General features: G+C 46.4%; 1 protein-coding gene across 2 annotated transcripts in view; it reads left to right on the top strand.

Annotated features, from left to right (window-relative positions):
• The window catches only part of NHEJ1 (non-homologous end joining factor 1), an 89,294-nt gene extending 82,267 nt beyond the window's left edge, over positions 1-7,027 (top strand). For both annotated transcript variants that reach the window (XM_052635664.1, XM_052635663.1), the window contains exons 6-8: positions 4,736-4,853; positions 5,641-5,759; positions 6,512-7,027. In XM_052635664.1, the coding sequence (XP_052491624.1) occupies positions 4,736-4,853; positions 5,641-5,759; positions 6,512-6,586 (312 nt within the window). In that variant the 3' untranslated portion in view covers positions 6,587-7,027. The remainder of the gene's footprint in view (positions 1-4,735; positions 4,854-5,640; positions 5,760-6,511) is intronic.
• The last annotated feature ends 12,950 nt before the right edge of the window (positions 7,028-19,977 follow it).

The raw sequence follows: 19,977 nt of genomic DNA, 5'->3' as shown, positions 1-19,977 counted from the left end.
ACACATATAGGTTCCTTCTTCTATCTGAAAGTGACAGCATTCCTATGAAACCTTTCATAAGCTGAAATGGTGTAAAGTGAAGAAGTACTTACCTTTCTCCATAAAAGTGAAAATATTTTTTGGATTTTTTCTAGTTAGCAAAAACAGGTACTAATGTAGGCTTTTCCTAAAAGCAAAGTTGTTGTTTAGTTGCTGAATCATGTCCAACTCTTTGCGACCCTATGGACTGTAGCCCACCAGGCTCCCTCTGTCTATGGGAATTCCCAAGAAAACTGGAGTGAGTTGCCGTTTCCTCCTCCAGGGGATCTTCCCAACCCAGGGATCGAACCTGCATCTCCATGTCTCCTGCCTTGGAGGTGGACTCTTTACCTCTGAGCCACTGGGGAAGCCAAAAGCAAAGTGGCAGAAAGCAAATTTACAAAAAGTGGGGGATACCTGAATCTGCCTCTTTCCTATGTGTGACTGTAAACTCTTGGAGGCGGGGCTTCTGACTTATTTATCTTTGTACTAACTCTGTCCTGTTCTGAGGCAGGAAGGACTGGTGCATCCACTTCCCCTCCCCCAGCCCTATAGTAACTGGCTCATGATAGAATCTAAGTAGCCTTTTTGCCAAGTAGGATTGATTCTGGGTTAATCAGATGAACACATTATACAGTAGACTGACCTGGCTCTTCTTCCCCTCTCCATTCTGGGCAGTGACCCGCTTGTGGCTGGTACACCTTGCTCCTGGCTCAAGTGTACTATAGCAGGAGGCACTGCTGTTTGCTTTTCTTAGTCCTGACTCCAGCTTCTCCCTTTGATCTCTGCTGCTTGCCCCAGCTCACCCCTACCATTGTCCTGCCCAGGGAAATAATGTTTCTCCTTCCCAGGCTCAGGCCTCACCACCTCTTCCCTCACATATTCTGAGAATGATGCCCAAGGAATTCGTGATGATGGGGAACAGGTAGAACAGGATTATGGGTATGACCCTTCAGCCTTCTGAGGGTTCCAGGTAGGGCCAGTTGCCTCCTTGTTATCTGCTCACATTTTTCTTTTCCTTGTCCCCCAAGGGATCTTGTTTCTGAGCTGGAAGGGACTATATACAGATGATCTCTGATGCCAAGAATTAAGGACCTGTAATCCTAGGGAAGGTTGTATTGTCCATTGAACTAAAATTCTATGCTTCAGAGAGGTCCCTAGGGTAGTCGTTACATGTGAGGGCCCTGAGGCCTCATGGTCTGGATTCTAATCCTGTCCCACCAGTTACTAACTGTGACTGGGTAACTGCTCAGCAGGGTAGGGTCATCCTCATGCCCACCATGTCTATTCATTCACACGTAGTTACTGAGCCACTCCTGTGAGCCAGATTGTTCTAGGTGTCAGGAAGATAGCAGTGAATAAGACAAAATGGGTTGAACATTTAAATACTTAGATCAGTGTCTGTGTTGTGCTTAGTTGCTCCGTCGTGTCCAACTCTTTGTGACACCATGGACTGTAGCCCGCCAGGCTCCTCTGTCTGTGGGGATTCTCCAGGCAAGAGTACTGGAGTGGGTTGCCATTTCCTTCTCCAGGGGATCTTCCCAACCCAGGGATCGAACCAGGGTCTCCCCCATTACAGACAGATTCTTTACCAGCTGAGCCACCAGGGAAGCTCTAGAATAGTGTCTAGCACATAGTAAATATGTTTCTCTTCCTAGTGCTTTTCTGAGAAGGGATACTCAGATGGGATGACCTTTGGCAGCAGCTGCAGGATCAGATCTCTCTGAGAAGGGAAAGGATGCAGGAAGGGCTAAGATACAGGTTCTGGATTTGGACTTAGTTCCAGGACAGCAATAGCTTGAACAGCCTTTTATTTCTGGCACTTTATTTTGAGACTAAATACATGCACTGGTTAAAGGTCACTCTGGAAATTGTATGAGTCTGTTTAGTTCCATAGAAAGGGCAGGAGGAGATGCCCCCGTGGACTACCTAGATTCCAGCTGGCTTTTTTGTACAGACAGCACAGTGCCCACCCAGCCATGTGTGGGTGACTCTAAGAGAAGCCATGCTTCCTGAGCAGCATGAAGGGACATCCCGGAGACATGAGATGTGAGGACAGAGAACAGCTGTTTGTCTCTCTGCTGTCTGGGCTCTCTGGCCACGGCATAGAGGACTTTCTGCTGGAGGAGATGGCTTGGGTGCTGGAGAGCTGAACTTAGGAAGGAGAATGAGGTGAGGCAGAAGTCCATACCTGTTTCAGTTCATTCCTTAGGGAATGCTGCTGAAGAGGACATTACACTCTGAATGTGACTGCTGCTGGAAGCAAAGTCTGCACTCAGGGCTCTTGATTCACTGTCTGTGGTTTCCAGTGAAAGTTGAAGACTGACACAGTTCTTTTGCAAGTTGGGTTGGAATAGAAATCTATGGAGTAGAAATCTTTCCTGGAATCAACCAGTTTTTCAGCTACCACCATAATTGGGGGAAAGAGCTGTGTAATCTTGACCATGGTTCAGCAACTACTTCACTGCCTCTCCCACTTTCTCTCTCCCATCCTTCTTCCACCGTGGGTTTGCAGAAATGCATGCTTTTATAGCACAACGGAAGTGCCCTCGATGTGAGATGGGAGCAATCCAGGATTCTTGGGTTCGTTCCCATGTGAGCTGCTGGCAGGGCTTTCCTTTGAGACCTGCTAACCTGGCTGGGAACCACGACAGTCTGCATGCACAAGGACAGATGAAGTGGCTCTGGGCCCTTTCCAAGATCCTAAAGTACAGCCAGGTTTAGGTCCACTGGACACCATACTCTTTCATCTCATTTTGATTGCACTTTCTTCAGTTTTCAGCCATTACTTAAACTCAGTTCAGCCAAGTGTATGAAACTTGAACTAGGCAAAACATTTTGCTGTGAATGTAAACCCATAGTTCCTTCCATAATGAAGGAAACAGATAAATATGGTGTGATTATGGCAGGGTTTCTCAACTTTTTTTCATTATCAACTTCCAGAGGAACCTTTTAAGACATTTTCTCCTAATTATCCCCCCTAAGAAAATTTTAATACCACAGGTATACCAAAACTCTGTTTATGTACTATTTGTGTATCTGTGCCATATACATTAAAAGAGTAAGATTTTTTTTTTTTTAAAGAGTAAGATTTTTTTACCCCTCCCACCAAGAGCAAATTTTCTCTGCCCTGGGTGGGAATATCACCCCTATTGTGAGTTCATGGATTATAGTAAAGCACAATAGGATTGCATAAGTAATGTAAAATGGCAGGCAAGCCTCCAAACTTTGTAAACTTTGTTTCTCCCATCTCCTTTGACTGAACATCATAGCTCCATAATTTATTCTTGTCTTTCAGTCTGTCATTTCCATTTTGCTCTCTTTCCCCTTTCCTTGATTTCATCCTTTTTCTCTCTCCACTGTAGAAGTTTCGGAGTAAATTTGATTAAAATAGTAGTCTGGGAACTTCCTTGGCAGCCCAGTGATTAACAGTCTTCCTTGCAATGCAGAGGATGTGGGTTCCATCCCTGGTCAGGGAACTAAGATCCTGCATGGCATGCAGCAGTTGAGCCTGTGCACTGCAACTGCTGAGCCGCTGTGCACCACAGCTAGAGTCCATGCACTACAATGGGAGATCCCGCATGACCGCTAAGACCGGATGCAGCCAGATACGTATAAATAGAATAGTAATCTACAACTCAGGGATAATTTAAAGCATGTGATTTTCTAAGAAAGTTCTCTAAAAGGTTATCCTTTTGGAGGAGAGAACCTACAAACTTATGAGGTATTCGTGGGGAGGCATAACAGATGTAAGTATTGAGAGAAATAAAAATATTCATTTGGAGTTGCCTTTCAGAAGAGATGACCTCCCAAGAGGTCTTCATATCAGTCCCAACGGGTTTGGCTATGTACTGGATCTAGTGTGTGAGTTGCTCAGTCATTTCCGACTCTGCAACCCCATGGACTGTAGCCCACCGAGTTCCTCTGTCTGTGGAATTCTCCAGGCAAGAATAGAAGAGTGGGTAACCACTCCCTTCTCCAGGGGATATTCCTGACCCAGGGATCGAATTCTGGTCTCCTGCACTGCAGGAGGATTCTTTACCATCTGAGCCATAGCTTTACCATCTGAGCTATGACCAGCGTAGATAGCATATTAAAAAGCAGAGACATTGCTTTGCCAACAAAGGTCCATCTAGTCAAAGCTATGGTTTTTCCAGTAGTCATGTGTGGATGTAAAAGTTGGACTTTTAAAGAAAGCTGAGCACCGAAGAATTGAGGCTTTTGAACTGTGGTGTTGGAGAAGACTCTTGAGAGTCCCTTGGACTGCAAGGGGATCAAACCAGTCAATCCTAAAGGAAATCAGTCCTGAATGTTCATTGAAAGGACTGATGCTGATGCTGAAACTCCAATACTTTGGCTACCTGATTTGAAGAACTTACTTATTAGCAAAGACCCTGATGCTGGGAAAGGTTGAAGGCAGAAGGAGAAGGGGATGACAGAGGATGAGATGGTTGGATGGCATCACCAATTTGATGGACATGAGTTTGAGCAAGCTCTGGGATTTGGTGATGGACAGGGGTGCCGCAGGCCCCGGGGTTACAAAGAGTCAGACAGGACTGAGTGACTGAACTGAACTGAGCCACTAGGGAAGCCCCATATTGGATCTAACTTCTGTATATAAACTCTTTTGGGGTTAATGCCAGTTCTGCCAGTGGGATATCGAGTTTTTCTCTAGCAATCCTATGTAACCCATGATAACATCTCCTCTCCCCTGTAGAAACTACCAGAGGCATGCAGTATTGGTGATGGAAGACCCTTCGCCACAAATCTGCAGAGTTTGTATATGGCAGTCACCAGACAAGCGATCCAGGTGGGACAGAAGCATCATGACGCTGGTACGTAGCTCTAGAGGTGTTGGTCCCTCTGGGGTTAGAGTTAGGGTCTAGGTTTGTGCTGTCCATTATGGTAGCTCTAGGCAATAGTGACCATTTAAATTTAAATAAATAAAATGAAAAGCTCGTCTCATTTGCACATTTCAGGTGCTCAGTAGCCACATATGGCCAGTGGCTACCAGGCTGGACAGCGCAGATCACAAGTATTCATTCTGTCACTATAGAAAGTTTTATTAGGACTAGTCTACATGCCTGGGAGAATTTTGCTGTTGTTCAGTCACCAAGTCGTGTCCAACTCTTCACGCGCAACATCATAGACTGCAGCACACCAGGGTTCCCTGTCCCTCACCATCTCCTGGAGTTTGCCCAAGTTCATGCCTATTGAATCAGTGATGCCACCCAATGGAGAATTAGAGAACCGGGAGAAAAAAGTTAATCCCCCTACCTGAGATGTGGCAGGCAATACGGAGAACAGTTAGCTCTTTTGAGTCACAGAGACTCTTGTCCTACGTGGTTACAATTGGCCTGAGGAATCTTCACAGTAGAAACAGCTTTCCAAAAGTTAATTGGAAGTGAATTTGTGTCTGTTTACATACTAGTACCAAGGCTTGGACAGAGGGGCCTGGGATGCTACAGTCCACGGGGTTGCAAAGAGTCAGACATGACTTAGTGACTAAACAACCACAACAACCAAGGCCAGGCCTTTATCAGAATGCTTGGTAAATGCTAATGCCTTCCTGGTAAGAAGAAGGCATTTATCACTATCTTCCTTTGATCTTTCTGGTTTCAGGAGATCCCCAGACCTCAAGCAGTGCTTTCTCACATAGAACTGATAACCAACTTTTGAACCAGGTAGAAGAGCTGGTCTCCTCAACACCATCCCTCCCAGGACCTGAGACAGAGCCCACAGTAAGTCATGAGCAGCTTCCTAGATAGCATTTCAGGAGTTGAGAGTGTCTGGGGAATTTTTTGGTGGGCCAGTGGCTAAGACTTCTCGCTCCCAATGCAGGGGGCCCAGGTTAGATCCCTGATCAGAGAACTAGATCCTACATCCTGCAGCTAAGAGTTTGCATGCTGCAACTGAAGACCCCACGTGCTGTAACTAAAAGATGTCACAAGCTGCAGCTAAAGATCCTATGTGCCGCAATGAAGACCCTGTGTACTGTAACTAAGACCTTGCACAGCCAGATAAATTAATTAAACAAAACAAAAACCAGTCAGGAGAATCTGCATCTATAGCTCCCAAGCTGGTGGTCCCTGGAATTGTCACCTAGTTGACCCTGCCTTAACCCAACATGGGGGGATATTTGTGACCTGGCGTCCAAATTGTGGATTGTGGATTTCTAGATGGAGAGTCATGGTCTTTTCTGTGTTCCCTTGCTGTCATCTCTCTGCAGTTCTTCTGAATGATGTACCTTGGCTCCCTTTCAGCCTTATTGCACTTCCAGTGATGGTCTATGAAGTGGTTCCCTAGGGGAAAAGGGATGCAGCGTGCCTCTCCTACATAGACTCTTCCGTCGCATTCACAGCCTGCCATGGACATCAAAACTCCCATGTCAGTCACCCTTCTTAGCCAGAGCCATGGGAGCAAGGAAATTCTTTTCCTAACTTAAGTGCAACTGTTCAAAACCTCTATTAACTTGGACTCCTGTTTTTTCTAGGTTTCTTCAGGCCCTATGCAGAGACCTCAGCTGTTGAAAGTCAAGAGGAAGAAGCTAAGGGGGCTTTTCAGTTAACTTGTCACCATCTCAACTGCTGAGGATGGACTTGGAGAGTAGTTTCCTAGTGTTACCTTGGAAGGAGCTCCTGTGGCAGCAGCATCTTTGACACAGAGTTATACAGTCAGAGACTCCACTGTAAGGGCCAGATAACTAAAGCTCATGTTGACAGGCATGGCTACTGTTAACAAGGGAGTCCTGGCTCCAATCTACTGGGCACTGGCCTTCCTTGTCTGAGTGAAAGACAGTTTCTGGGAATCCCATACCCTCTTTTCGTTTAGGGAAGGTTCTCTAGACTTAGGATCTACTATGGACTTTAGGTATATGGGGCAGGTCAGCAAAAAGGCACAACATACTAAGGAGGTCTTGCCTATCTTTCTAGAGTCCTTAGCTACTCCCAGATGCTCCTCAGAGACACTCTCTTCTCTAGCACAGAATAAAAAGCACTCACACTCCTGCTTTTGAGATTGCTTATCTGTGGAACATATAACCAACCCATTACTGGATCCCAGCCCACTAATGTCTCTGGATGAAGTCAAGGCCCTTGTCCAATCCTTCAGGATTCTTTTTATGCGTCTCTTCTGTGGCTTGTGCTAAGCCTCCATGGGGGAGCACTGATCTTGAAACCTCTCTCCATAGTCTTGTGCCCTATGGCTTCTGTGCTTCTTGGTCCAGCTTGATACGGGATGTTTTTTATCTATTTCTGAGGCATAGACAACAGGTTAAACCACAACATGGGATTGAAATGACAAAGAACTGTGAGCCCTAGGGCCAAGTTAGTTTCCTGGAGTGGGAGAAAAAAGAATTTTGCTCTCCCATCCTTCACTTCAGATAGAGTAAATAGAAGAACTAGAGAAGACAGGATGACTGGGAGTAGGAAATGGCCACGGTTCTCTGGGACCAACCGAACTGACGTATAGAATGAATAGTGCTTAGCAGGAAAAGATATAAAGCCTGTATGAGATAGACTTTCTCAGTTAGAAGGTCAACTTTTTGGACAAATCTAGCAAAATTTGGAACTTCCCTGGTGGTTCAGTGGTCAGACCACTACGCGCTTTCACTGCCACAACCCCAGGTTCAATCCCTGGTTGAGGAACTAAGATTCCACAAGCTACATGGCTCAGCCAAAAAAAAACAAAAAACAAAAAAAAAAGATTTAACAGACCAGCATTCGTAAAGCTCTTTGGCCTTCTCTGCTAGGTTTTCCTCTATAGGTAATACCATCTGAATCTTTACCTTGGAGAGACAGGAAGGAGAGTAGAACTCAGACATTCACTGGAGCTGTTAGGTAGAGGAAGGGGTCGGGGCAGAACCCACAGAGCCTTTTCTGGTTTATTTACTCATGCTGGTCAAAGGCCTCCTCAGTCACATCGTCTCTCTTGGCACTGAGAGAGAAACACATAAGACTGGTGTTTCTGCCCCCATGTCAAGTCTTGGGAGAAAGAGGACCATCCAAGTAATAATAAAATAATGATGATTGTAATAGCAACAATAAACAGTTACCATCTATTAAGCAGTTAATGTGTATCAGCTACTCTACTAAGTGGCAACAGTGGTTCAGTCAATAAGTGTGTCTGACTCTTGTGATCGCATAGACTGTGGCCTGCCAGGCTCCTCTGTCCATAATTTCCCAGGCAAGAATACTGGAGTGGGTTGCTATTTCCTTCTCCAGGGGATCTTCCCAACCCAGGGATCCAACCTGCCTCTGTTTTTACTCCTGCATTGGCAGGTGGGTTCTCTTGCATTTGTGCCACCTGGGAAACCCCCCTATTAGAGTAGCAGCCAGAATTTGAACCCAGACTGCTGAGTTCTGAGCTGCCTTATTATATACCTCACTGAAAACATTTTCCAGGAAGGATGTAAAGTCATTCTTTTCTGTCTTCAGCCGTGACTATTTTTTTCCTGTGACCCTGCCTGTTTTTAAGAGGATGTTCTTACCACTCCCAGTTAGCTCTTCAGGGCTTTCCCAATGCCTCAGTGGTAAAGAATCTGCCTGCAAGGCGGAAGACACAGGTTCGATTCCTCGGTTGGGAAGATCCCTTGGAGTAGGAAATGGCAACCCACTCCAGTATTCTTGCCTGGGGGAAAAAAAAACTCCCATGGACAGAGGTGACTGGCAGGCCACAGTCCATGGGATTGCAAAGAGTTGGACCTGACTGAGCGACTGAGCATATTAGCTCTTCAAGGGAGGAGCCTTGGCAGACTCCAGGACTTACCCCAGGCCTTCACCTGCTGGCAGAGTCTGAAAGCTCCACCATGGCTCATTCCCAGTTGCTGCTGATAAGTTTCTTTACCTCCAGGCCAGTGCCCCCGTCTGTGCCTTGGTGGTGACTGTCATTGAAGTACATAGGGAACTATGTAAAAACACTCTATCAGATGACTCACTTTGTTGTTTAGTTTCTCTTGGCATAGTATAGATAGACAGATTTCAAGGTATGAGACCACATGGAAAATGGAGAGACTTCCCCAGCAAATTCAGGTAATCCCTCTGCCCTAAAAGCACAGTCTCAAGAGAAGGCATTTTTTAATCAGAGGGGGGATCAGGGGCTTGTGAATCCCCTAAAATTATAAATAAAATCCAAAGAGCATATATTTTTTCATGTTCTCAAAAGAATGTGTAACTTTTTAAAAAGGTTAAATGAGAATATGCCTAATGACTTCCCTGCCCACTGCCCCTTGTATCCCCAAAGCTTGCTGCCCTCATGGGACTATTGCCCAAAGGCACATCCTTAGAGAAACATTGCTCCCCGTGGCTCTGCCTCGGGCATTCTTGCCCTGAAGCCCTTGCCCCCCAAAGCAAGGGATGGTGTTTGAAAATCATTCATCCCAGGGCAACTCCAGGGAAACCCCTGCCTTGACAAATTGGCCTAGCCAGGCTGTATTCCAGCCCTGCCCCCTGGCTTGGGCCCCTCCCTGAGGCCCCCAGCCTGGCCCAACCCCCACTCCGCATGCACATAAAAGGGTCGAATTCTCGTGGCTGCTCCATAAATTTTATTCCGTAAATATTAGTTTTCCCTGTGTTTAATAAAGCAGTGGCCCACCTCCCCGCCTACCCGCCCTCTCCCCGGGGCCGGGGCTGGGGCCAGGGCTGGCTGGTGGGAGAAGGGACTCTTTCAATTGCTTTGGAGTATTTTTAGAAAAAAAAATAATATAAGGTGGTTTACAGCAGCAAGCCAGCAAACCAGGAGCAGGACTAGGGACCTCGAGGAAGTTCCTGCAGGAACTTGACCTAAAAAGTAGAGAAATAGCGCCACCTAGGCTGCAAGGCCTTCTTGGCCTTGCTGGTGGTTCACCCCTCCCCCACAGTCAGCCCAGACAGACCAGCTCTTTGCTGGGAGACAAATCTTCATCCCTTAGCACTGCAGCTGGGCAGCACCTCCTCTCCTCCAGCCTCACTGAGGGCTTCCCCAGCAGCCCCCCAAAGGCAGAGCCCGAGCCAGAGCCCAGAAAACCCCACAAGGGTCATTCTCTGTTCTGTCACCGTTCAACCAACCTCCAGATCAAAGACGGTCTCCAAAGGGTAGTAAAGTTAGGGAAAAGGGAGGAAGGAGCTTCTAGTCTCTGCCCACTGAATCCCAGAGTCCCTAGGGTGTAAGGTGGCAGAGAGTGAGATCTGAGCTCCTGTATTCTGGACTGGAAAGAACCTGTTCCTCTTGGACTGTATCCTTCCACGGGTCTGATGCAGTTCACCTTCAGGAAGCACTTGGGGGAGGAAGAGACGCTCAAGTCTCCTGAACTTTCAGCACAGTGCTTTTTAAATTTTGTCCTGTGGTCCATTTGAATTCCCTTTTCTTGCCTTCCTGTTCACATAAACCTCCTGACCTCCTCCTCCCTAGTCGGCTGGGAGATAAGCAGGAGCCTGGGTGTCATTCCCTAAGAGATGATGGGAATGGGAATGGAAAAGGCCATGCCACCTAGATTTGGTCTCGTTCTTGACAGTATTCTTGCCTGGAGAATCCCATGGACAGAGGACCCTGGCGGGCTACAGTCCATGCGGTCACAATGAGTTGGACATGACTGAGCAACTAACACTTGACATTGTCATGGGGGGCATTTCCTTCTTTTCAATCATTCTGTCCTTCATTTCCTCCTATTTACAAAGCTAAGGGGATTTGCTCCACAGAGTATTGGGGAAACCGAAAATCCTCTTAATTAACCTTCCTCGTGACGTGGTAAGCTCATTTTATCTGTTCTTGCCACCTCCTCTCTGTGCTATTAATGTAATCAGCATTTATATACACATTTCCTATGGGCTTTTTGTTTCCATCCTTACGTTGCGTTATACTCAAGAGTATAACTTTGAGAACAGGGTCAGTTTTTAATGCTAACTCAAAAAATAGCACTGTGCTGGTATTACACTACTAAAGGGTGCCGCTTCTTGTTAACTGAGTTTTCATACAATCATGATGTGCTTTTCTGAGCTCTACCCAGAAGTATTTTTCTGTCTTTTAATTTTCCTGAAGAAGAAATAGTTCAAAAGGAGCAGGTGACTTTCTACAAGGAAGCCACCAAACTCAGAGCTCAAGACCTTTGCTTCCTAGTCCCTGTTACCAACATGAGTAAATGTATGGACTTGTAGAATTGTAGTGGATCCTGCTAGGCACTTAGATACAGAGAAGTGCCAGATTAAGGGAGCCCACATTGTGGAGGGAGGGTTTTCCCCAGCTGCTGTGCCCTCCTATAAGTTGCCACAGGGTAGTCATGTCAAGGGCTTCTTAATGCTCTAACTTTCTTCCAGGTTCTCTTGGACAGAGCTTCAGAAGATCCTACCCTGAGGGGAAACATTCAGAGAGGGGAGGGTGTGAAGTAGCTTGTCTGTGATGGGGAGGTACCCTAGGGAATCCATCTCTACCTGAGAATCTAGAAGCCCACCTATCCTCTGTCTCCCAGCCCAGACCCATCAAGGAATACTGTCTCCTGAGACTTTGTTTATGGTGACCTCAATGCTTTCCCTCAATTCTGGGGTCTCTTTTCTACCCTGTCTCGTGGGAAGTCATGAGATAGCACCAAAACATTCTAGAAAAGGCTCAGCCTCTTCTCAGCTGTGGAATCCTACCTGCTCTCAGTCTCTCTGTCCTGGAATCCAACCGATTTGTGTGCTTTCTATACTTCTGGACCCTCTGAGTGAGCGCCAGCCTCTCAGCACCTAACTCCCATGGGTTCCTGAGAATCTGGGCCAGCCTAGGGGAACCCGGAAGGAGCACTGGAAGAACTCCAGGGTGTGGGGCGCGCACAGCCATTGACTCACCTGGGAATACTGTGCCAGGTTACTTGTCTTGCTGGGCCGGGGGCCAGGATTTAGAGAAGTACGCAGTGCCACACTCTTCCTCTCTCCTGTCACTTTGGGGTCAGAACTGGGGAGTGAGGTTTGGGGGGCTGCTGGGTGTCGTATTTACTTTTTCATATTGGCAGCTGGAAGGGGAAGCCCATCCCAGCTCAGCATTGTTGTCTAACGTGGTTAATCAGATCCCATAATCCTGCTGTGGAAATATTGGGCCTCACTCAAAACAATAGAGACCAAGAATATTGTGGTTAAATTTCAACCAGCTGCCTCCCTGGCCTGTTTGCCTAACCCCTACCCCCCTCTCCTGGGCCAGAGTCCTCCTGGCTTTATGGACCCCTGATAGGATCGACAGCCGGTCAGAAATGGGTGACGGGAGAAGAGAGGATGGAGTAGGGGAAGGGTAATCCTCTTGACTGGCACTCCAGCCTGCCTCCCCGCTGCCCCACCTCCAGGCCTTGAAGAGTGAGGAGAGGGGTGGTGAGATGAGTTTCTGCCTGTGGGGAAACCCCCCACGCCCCAGCAGAGTCTGGATGTGTGTTCTGGGGTTAAGAACAGTACTGCTAGGAATCCTGGCTGGTAAAGAGATCCTTTACTCAAGACAGAAAAAAAAACTCCTGCCAGATGAGAAGAAAAGACTGCTGATTTCATCTGTTCCTGCTGCCTGGTGCTTCCAGGGCACAAAGCAATGCCAGTTGGTCGTAGGTCGCATATAGGGAATAGAAGGGCACTGGTTGGGGGAGAGAGAGCTGGTAATAAACATTTCTGTTTCATTAGTAACCTGATAAAACAGCAATATAAGTTATACTATGATGGTATATGAAGGTGGTACTGATATCCCAACTTAAGTGGTTTTCTAGTAGTAGTAATGTCCATTATGTACTTCTTTAATAAGTATGAGTTAACTGTGGCAGGGTAATTTATATAATTAGACTAGCAAGACAGGGAATAGGTGAGCTGTACAATGGCATTTTGAAAAAAAGAAAAAGATGCAATGTCTGGCTTGTGCTAAAGGGCACAAATAAACATGGTGCTCTGTTCAGGAAAAGGCAGAGGACGTTCCTCTTGTAGGTTCTAGGACACCCAGCTTGTGAAGTAGCCAACTTTGAGTTGGTATTTGGCTGTCATGCACCCAGGATGCACTGGGCACAAGGTGCCACCACGCTGCTTTCGGAGGTGTCACCAATGAAGTGAAGTAGAGTGAGGCCCCAGTTCACACCGTGGACTGTTGAACGGTCAAAGTGTACGTGTGTTCTTAGGACTTGAAGAATGAAATAGCAGAACTGTGCCTGTACTTAATTTCTTCATATAGGCTTCCCAAGTGGGTAAAGAATCTGCCTGCAATGCAGGAGACATGGGTTCGATTCCCGGGTTGGGAAAATCCCCTGGAGGAGGGCATGGCAACCCATCTTGTATCATTGCCTGGAGAATCCCATGGACAGAGGAGCCTGGAGGGCTATAGTCCATAGGGTTGCAAAGAGGGACACCACTGAAGTGACTGAGCACGCAGTCTCTTCATATAGGGCAGGGATGGAGCAACAGCAGAGAAGCTTGATTTTTCCCACCTGGGGTGATATGTGATGATTCAGGGACAAGCATGGCTCCTGTAGGTCATTCATCAAAGCCATTTTAAAGCAGGGACAACTGGTGGGAGCTGAGTTTCCCACCAGAAAGACATCTGGAAAATACCTCATGGGACTGAGAATCTAAAAGATGTGTATGCTTCTGGGTATGAATCTCAAAAATACCTTCATGGTAGTAATCAAATGGAATGGAAGCAGGTATGAAACTGATATCAAAATCATTTAAATATGACAGAAAACATTTCAACCATTAAGAAGCTTGGGTAACTAGTGGGAAGAATTCAATGTGAAGAAAGAGCCCCCGTGGAATCTCTAAAGAATGCTGTACTCCTGGCCAGGAAGGGATATGTAAGGAACCAAGTTGGTTATACTGCACAGAGACGTGAATTGCAAAATGAGAAAGTCCAGCAGGAACATTCCAGATCACTGCAAAGGAATTCAAAGGAATGGCATGGGTTTGTTGGAACTGTGTTGGGAATGAGATACAAAAACCCATATTCAACAAGAAACAGAAATACTTAGATGTGTATTAACTCACATATATTTGAATGCTCATTCACTAGCCCTGTCACCAATGCGGGTATTATGCTGTGTGCTGTATTTTGCCACAAAGACATATCTTCGGCTCTCAAGAAGTCTGCAGGCCAAAGATGGTATTTAAAGCACAGTTTTTTTCCCGCCAAAGTTTTTGAAGAGTGTGTGGTAGAAAGTAACAGCCATGACTATGTTTCTCTTTCTAGATTTTTTTTAATTTATGGATAAATCCTGTTTTATTACTCCTTTAACTTAATTGTCTTGTGTCTATAGTTACATGACATAAATTCCTCTAAAGGGTCAGTTATCTTCACTCTGAGCTTCATAAAATGTTGGAAAAACACGCTTGTGATCAGAAAGTCAACCTTATTCACTCGATTGCCCCCTTGCTTCTTTTTTTGGGGGGCTGGGGGGTGGGTGGCATGCCACATGGCTTATGGGATCTTAGTTCCTTGACCAGGATGGAACTCAAGTCCTTAGCAGTGAGAGTGCTGAGTCCTAAATATTGTACCACTGGGGAATTCACCAGCTTGCTTCATCTTTGATCATACTGGTCTCCTTGTTATTTCTCTAATATGCAAACACCTGAGGGCTTTAGTTCTTTGCATTTCTCTCTGCCAGAAACTCTCTTCCCTTAGGTATCTGCTTGAAATCCTCACCCCCTTCAGGTCTGGGCTTAAATCACACCTTTTCAATGAGTCCTCCACTGACTACCCTGCTTAACAGTGTCACCTGCCTCCTGACCTTGGATGGCTGCCCACAGGCTGGCTGTACTCTCAACCTTTCACCCCGTTTCAGGTTTTGTGTTCATAGTCCTTATTCCTTTCTAACACATTATATATTTGTGTTTTTTTTAAACTTTTATTTATTTATTTTTATTGAGGTATAATTGGCTTATAATGTTGTGTTCATTTCTGGTGTACAGAAAAGTGATTTTTTTCATATTCTTTTCCACTATAGGTCATTACAAGATATTTAATATAGTTCCTGGTGCTATGCAATAGGACCTTGTTGTTTGTTTATTTTATATATAGTAATATTTTGTTTATTTCTGTATTTAGTTTTGTCCCCCTGGTGCCTCCCCACTAGAATAAAGCTCCATAAGGACAGGAATCTTTTTTTTTTTTTTTCCTCACATCTTGAGCACTTAACATAGTGTCTGGCATTTAGTAGGTTCTCAGAAACACTTGTTGAGTCAATATATGAAGGGTTAGCACACTCACCCATCCCCCCACACGCACAAACCCACCTCCACACCAGCAGTATCTTGAAGTGGTTTTATAAATTTGTAGATATCAATGAATGTAATCTTTTTTGTTTGGGGCAACCAAGGCGAGGAAATTGGAAAATGGTACTGAATGTGTACTAAATAAAAGTACGCATATGCATGCATGCTCAGATGTGTCTCTTTTGTGACCCCATGGACTGTAGTCCACCAGGACCTCTGTCCATGAAATTCCCCAAGCAAGAAAACTGGAGTGGGTTGCCATTTCCTCCACCATCTTCTTCCTGGGGAATCTTTCCAATCCAGGGATTAAACCCGAGTCTTCTGGAGTTTCCTTCATTGCAGGCGGATTCTTCACCTCTGAGCCCATCAAGGAAACCCAGTCATAAGGTGAGAGTGGGAGTTAAATACCATTTTGTTAGCTATAACCATAACAGAATGAATTTGTCATTTTGCAGAAACTAAGAATACAAGTTATTAAAATGCAAGTGGCTGTATACCTTCTTGCTTTCTTTGGCTATCGACCCTTGGCTATATATCAGGCATCATTAGGGTGCTATCTTGACCAAGAGACAGCTGAGTGTGGGTGGACTAATACAGAAAGCTGACAGGTGTGTCAGGAGCGTTGCTTGAGTATTAAGAGTAGAACTCTGCCCCCTTTACTGAACATTCACTGAACTAGTATCTTCCAAGAGTCTCTTTAAGCCACTAATTTCTTCCAAATAGACACTGGGATGGAAATAAAGCTCATTTATCAGTAAACATGTTATCATCCATATTCAGAAATATATTTATATATGTGTGTCTTTCTGTCTGCAAAGGTCTTTCTGTTTATAAAAAGTTTCCCACAGCCTTTAGTCTCTGACTTGAAGGGAAAATACTCTTTGTAACTAATTCTTCTACTTTTTCCTACCCTGTCAAAGTCATCAAAGCAAGGTCTTTAGAGCTTGAATCTCTCTGAAGTGCCTTGTAATGAGCTTATTTTTAGGGCAAAGGTAACTTGACATTCCCATTTTTAATCAATAGCCAGTATTCATAGCATTGTTGAGTGGCTCTAATTGAATCTCCAAATGTGTCCTGCCCTGATCAGAAGCTTGAAAGACAGGCATGCTTCTTTCCTTCCTGCATATGGGTGAAATCTGGTGGAGTTGCTAACCTCTTCAATAAATCAACCATAGGAGTCAAGCTGATGCCAACCAGTTGGGGAAATGATTAGTCAAAGAGAGTATGAAGCTTAAAAGCCCAAGATGAAGATAACAAGAGTCTCCTGGATTTGGAGAGAAAAACCAGTGACTTGAACAGAAGTTAACAGCCCAGCATGCTTGCCTTAAGATTTACTCACCAAGAAGCTGGATTATTATGGAGTCTTCCCCGATGGCTCAGCGGTAAAGAATCTACCTGCAATGCAGGAGACATGGGTTTGGTCCCAGGGTCAGGAAGAGCCCCTGGAGGAGAAAATGGCAATCTCCTCCAGCATTCTTGTAGAAAATCCCATGGACAGAGGAGCCTGGTGGGCTACAGCCCATAGGGTTGGAAAGAGTTGGAGACGACTGAGCATGCACACACGCATGCAAGCAGGCCTGGATTCCAACTCCTGCCCCTGCAACTCCCTCACAAACTCTGAACCTCAGCTCCTCATTCATAAAATGAAGACGGTTGTGTATACATCATAAGGTTTGAGTGAGGAGATCACATCGGACAATATTCGGGCTCCCCCCACCTTTACTAGGTCATCCAACTTGGCTCTTAATGATCGCAAGTGCCACTGCCCTTTCCTGAATGTCCTCTTCTTTCCTTTCAGTCATTCCTTCCTCTCCTTCAAAACTGATTTCTGGATTTTCCTGGTGGTCCAATGGTTAAGAATCCACCTGCTAGTGCTGAGGACGTGGGTTCTATCCCTGGTCCGGGAAGATTCCACATGCTGCAGGGGCAACTCAGCCCATGTGGCACAACTACTGAGTCCTTTCGCCCTAGAGCTCTGGAGATGCAACTAATGAGAAACCCGAGTGCTGCAACTAGAGAAAGCCTGGGCCAGCAACAAAGATCCATCACAGCCATGAATTAATTAATTTAAAAAAAACTGATTTCTTCCAAGAGGTCTAACCCTAGACCAGTCGTTTCTTAATTCCATATTCTTCTAGATCAAGTTCATCTTATCTATTAACCTATCTAATTTAGAATGCATCATTCTGTACTTGTTCATGAGTGGCATTCATGGCTTTGATTGCCTTTTATTTTCATGATTTACCTTTGAGGTTGAATAGTAAATACCTTGAGGACAACAACTGTCTCTTCTATTTGTCTGTTTGCATTTTTTGTCCTTTTGAGCCTATTATACTAGCTTGCATGGGGTAGATGATTCCCTAACGGGGTGGCCCTAAGCCCCACCACTGTCTTGGGCACACATATATGAGCATTCTTATGTATTTCTCGTGGATGAGTACTAGGAATCAGGTGTTTTATAACTATTTTTAAGAGAAGTTTTGCCCTAAATTAGATCTTTCTCCCTTCATCTCTAATGCAAATACAACTCCTTTCCTAAATGTTTTCTGGCCTTAGAGATTAGGGCCATATCCTGCTTATTATCCCATATGCATGGTCTTGAAGAGTTGTCAATTTCAATTTCAGTCTTCTTTTCTCCAAGTGAAAACAGTTTCTTTAAGCTTCTCTTAGAGGTTCTACCTTATAACCACTTATTAATGCTGCCTTTCTTCCTCTCATTTCTTCTCTTAAGCTGTGATCCTGTTGAATACAGATCTCTGGGTAAGATCTGATCAGTGTCACATAGGAATTATTTATGCGGTGCTAATGTAGCTTGATCAAGGATAGGTGATCTAGGATAGGCGGCCATGGAAACCTATGGGATTAGCCCCTGTTTGCCTAGATTGGGAGAGGTACCGACCTGGCCGAGTAGTGCACCCCAGAAATCTGAACAGGATTGGGGGGCTGGGTTCTTGAACCCGGGAACTCATATGTTAAGCATTTTGAAGGCTTTCAAGGAAAAGAAGCAATGTTAGAGTCACCTGTGCCTGGCAGGTAATCTGTGGCACGGAATCTGAATGCAAACAGGGCATGGGGAGGAAGCACAAGCAAAGGGAAGTCAAGGAAACGACCCATTCTGTTTCCAAGGGACAGACACCCCTCCACCCTGGTGGAGCCGTCCTAAATACCCCTTCTGTGGGCCTCAGTTTCCTCTTCTATATTACGAAGGGCTTGGAGTAAACATTCTGTTTTGAGTCTCTTCCAATTCTGAATTTGTATTCACAAAATTGATTCCAAGAAAATGTGAGTATATCTGTGAAAAGCTACCAACGTCCCAAACTCAGACTGAACTGGATGAGTGAGCGCTGCCCAGAGAGCCAGTCTGCTGGGTGGGCGCTGGGGCTCTGGGGTCAGCTGGTGGCAGGTGCTGCTGGAGTGGGACTGAGGTTGGAATCCTTCTGCCAGGAGCAAGTTGCTTTTCTTCTTAGAACTGCAAAATCTTCATTTGCAAAATGGGGAGGATACTAACGCATTTGGAATTGTAGATTTAAATTAGATAATGCAAGCAGAATGCTTGTATAATATCTAAAAGCTTCCATTTATCAAGCACATAAGCAGTATTAATATTCTTGAAAGGAGAATTTTTAAACCTTTCTCGCCCTTTTATTTCTATCTGTATTAAATTTGTAGAAAATATTGCAACCAAATCAGGTAATTTGTTGTAATGGTGTTTGTTTTTTAACACACTTGCCTCTTCTCGTTTTAACGGAATGAATCCTAATTCATTCAGCCTTCCTGAATATCGTATTAAGATACACACACTATCCATGCTTACATCTCTAGCTGCCATCACTCAGTCTCTGTTCTTTTTCATTTGTGAAATAGAACTGAGAGAGTAATTATTTAGCAGCTCCCGTGTGCCGGCGGCAGCCAGTCGGGATTCCTTATTCCGTTGATGTCACCGTTTAGGTGCTCTTCTCTACACCTTGGCCTACGCCTCCGCAACTTCACTTTGCTCCTTTCAACAATGTTTCCACGTCCACCTCGTCCTCCATCTGACTCGTTATGAGGCTGGATGCCCCACTCCCAGCTTCGCACCGGGTTGATACAGAATTCAGCTCCACCAAGCTGAGAGGGCGCGCCTCCCCGGGCCAGGGTGGGGCACCAGGTTACCAGCGGCCTCCTGCCTTTTGGGTTTACTTCCCCGCAGGGGACACCGTAGGCGGCTATGCGGTCCGGCCACTGCCCCCCACCCCTCGCGTCCGGCCGCGCCGTGGGTTGCGGTCTCCGTGGGGGCGGCAGCTCCTGTACTGGAGGTTTGCGCCTGGCGGGGCACCCCGGAGCCGCGGGGAGCCCAGAGGCGAGGCCAGGCCGGGTGGGGCGCGTCCGGGCGGGGAGGGCATACTCAGGCAGTGCGGGGGGCGCAGAGGGCAGGGGCGGGCAGACGCGCGACGGAGGAACGAGCGGAACGAGGGCTGGCTAGTGCCGGGGCCGCCCGCCCGAGGGGGAGGAGGCTGCGCTGCCCTTGCCGCAGGTTTGCTGTCGAGCGCGCAGGAGGCAGGGACATGGGTAGGGTGCGGTCTGCGCGGGGCCCGAGCCCGGATCTCTTCCATTTCCCCTCTCACTCGGCCCCGGGCTGCGCCGCAGACGGCAGCAGCTCCCGCTCCGCCCCAGCCGCCTGACCGCGGGGCCGGGGTGCTAACCGCGGGGCCCGCCAGCCGGCCGGCCCGGCCAGCCCAGCCCAGCCCGGCGGCCCGCAGCCCCGCCGCCCGCCGCCCCCCGCCGCCGCCGCGTTGCCAAAACA

This window comes from Budorcas taxicolor, chromosome 2 (assembly GCF_023091745.1).
Source record: "Budorcas taxicolor isolate Tak-1 chromosome 2, Takin1.1, whole genome shotgun sequence".
Taxonomy (NCBI): Eukaryota; Metazoa; Chordata; class Mammalia; order Artiodactyla; family Bovidae; genus Budorcas; species Budorcas taxicolor.
Note: the sequence above shows the minus strand (reverse complement) of the source record. Positions and strands in the feature narration are given on the sequence as shown.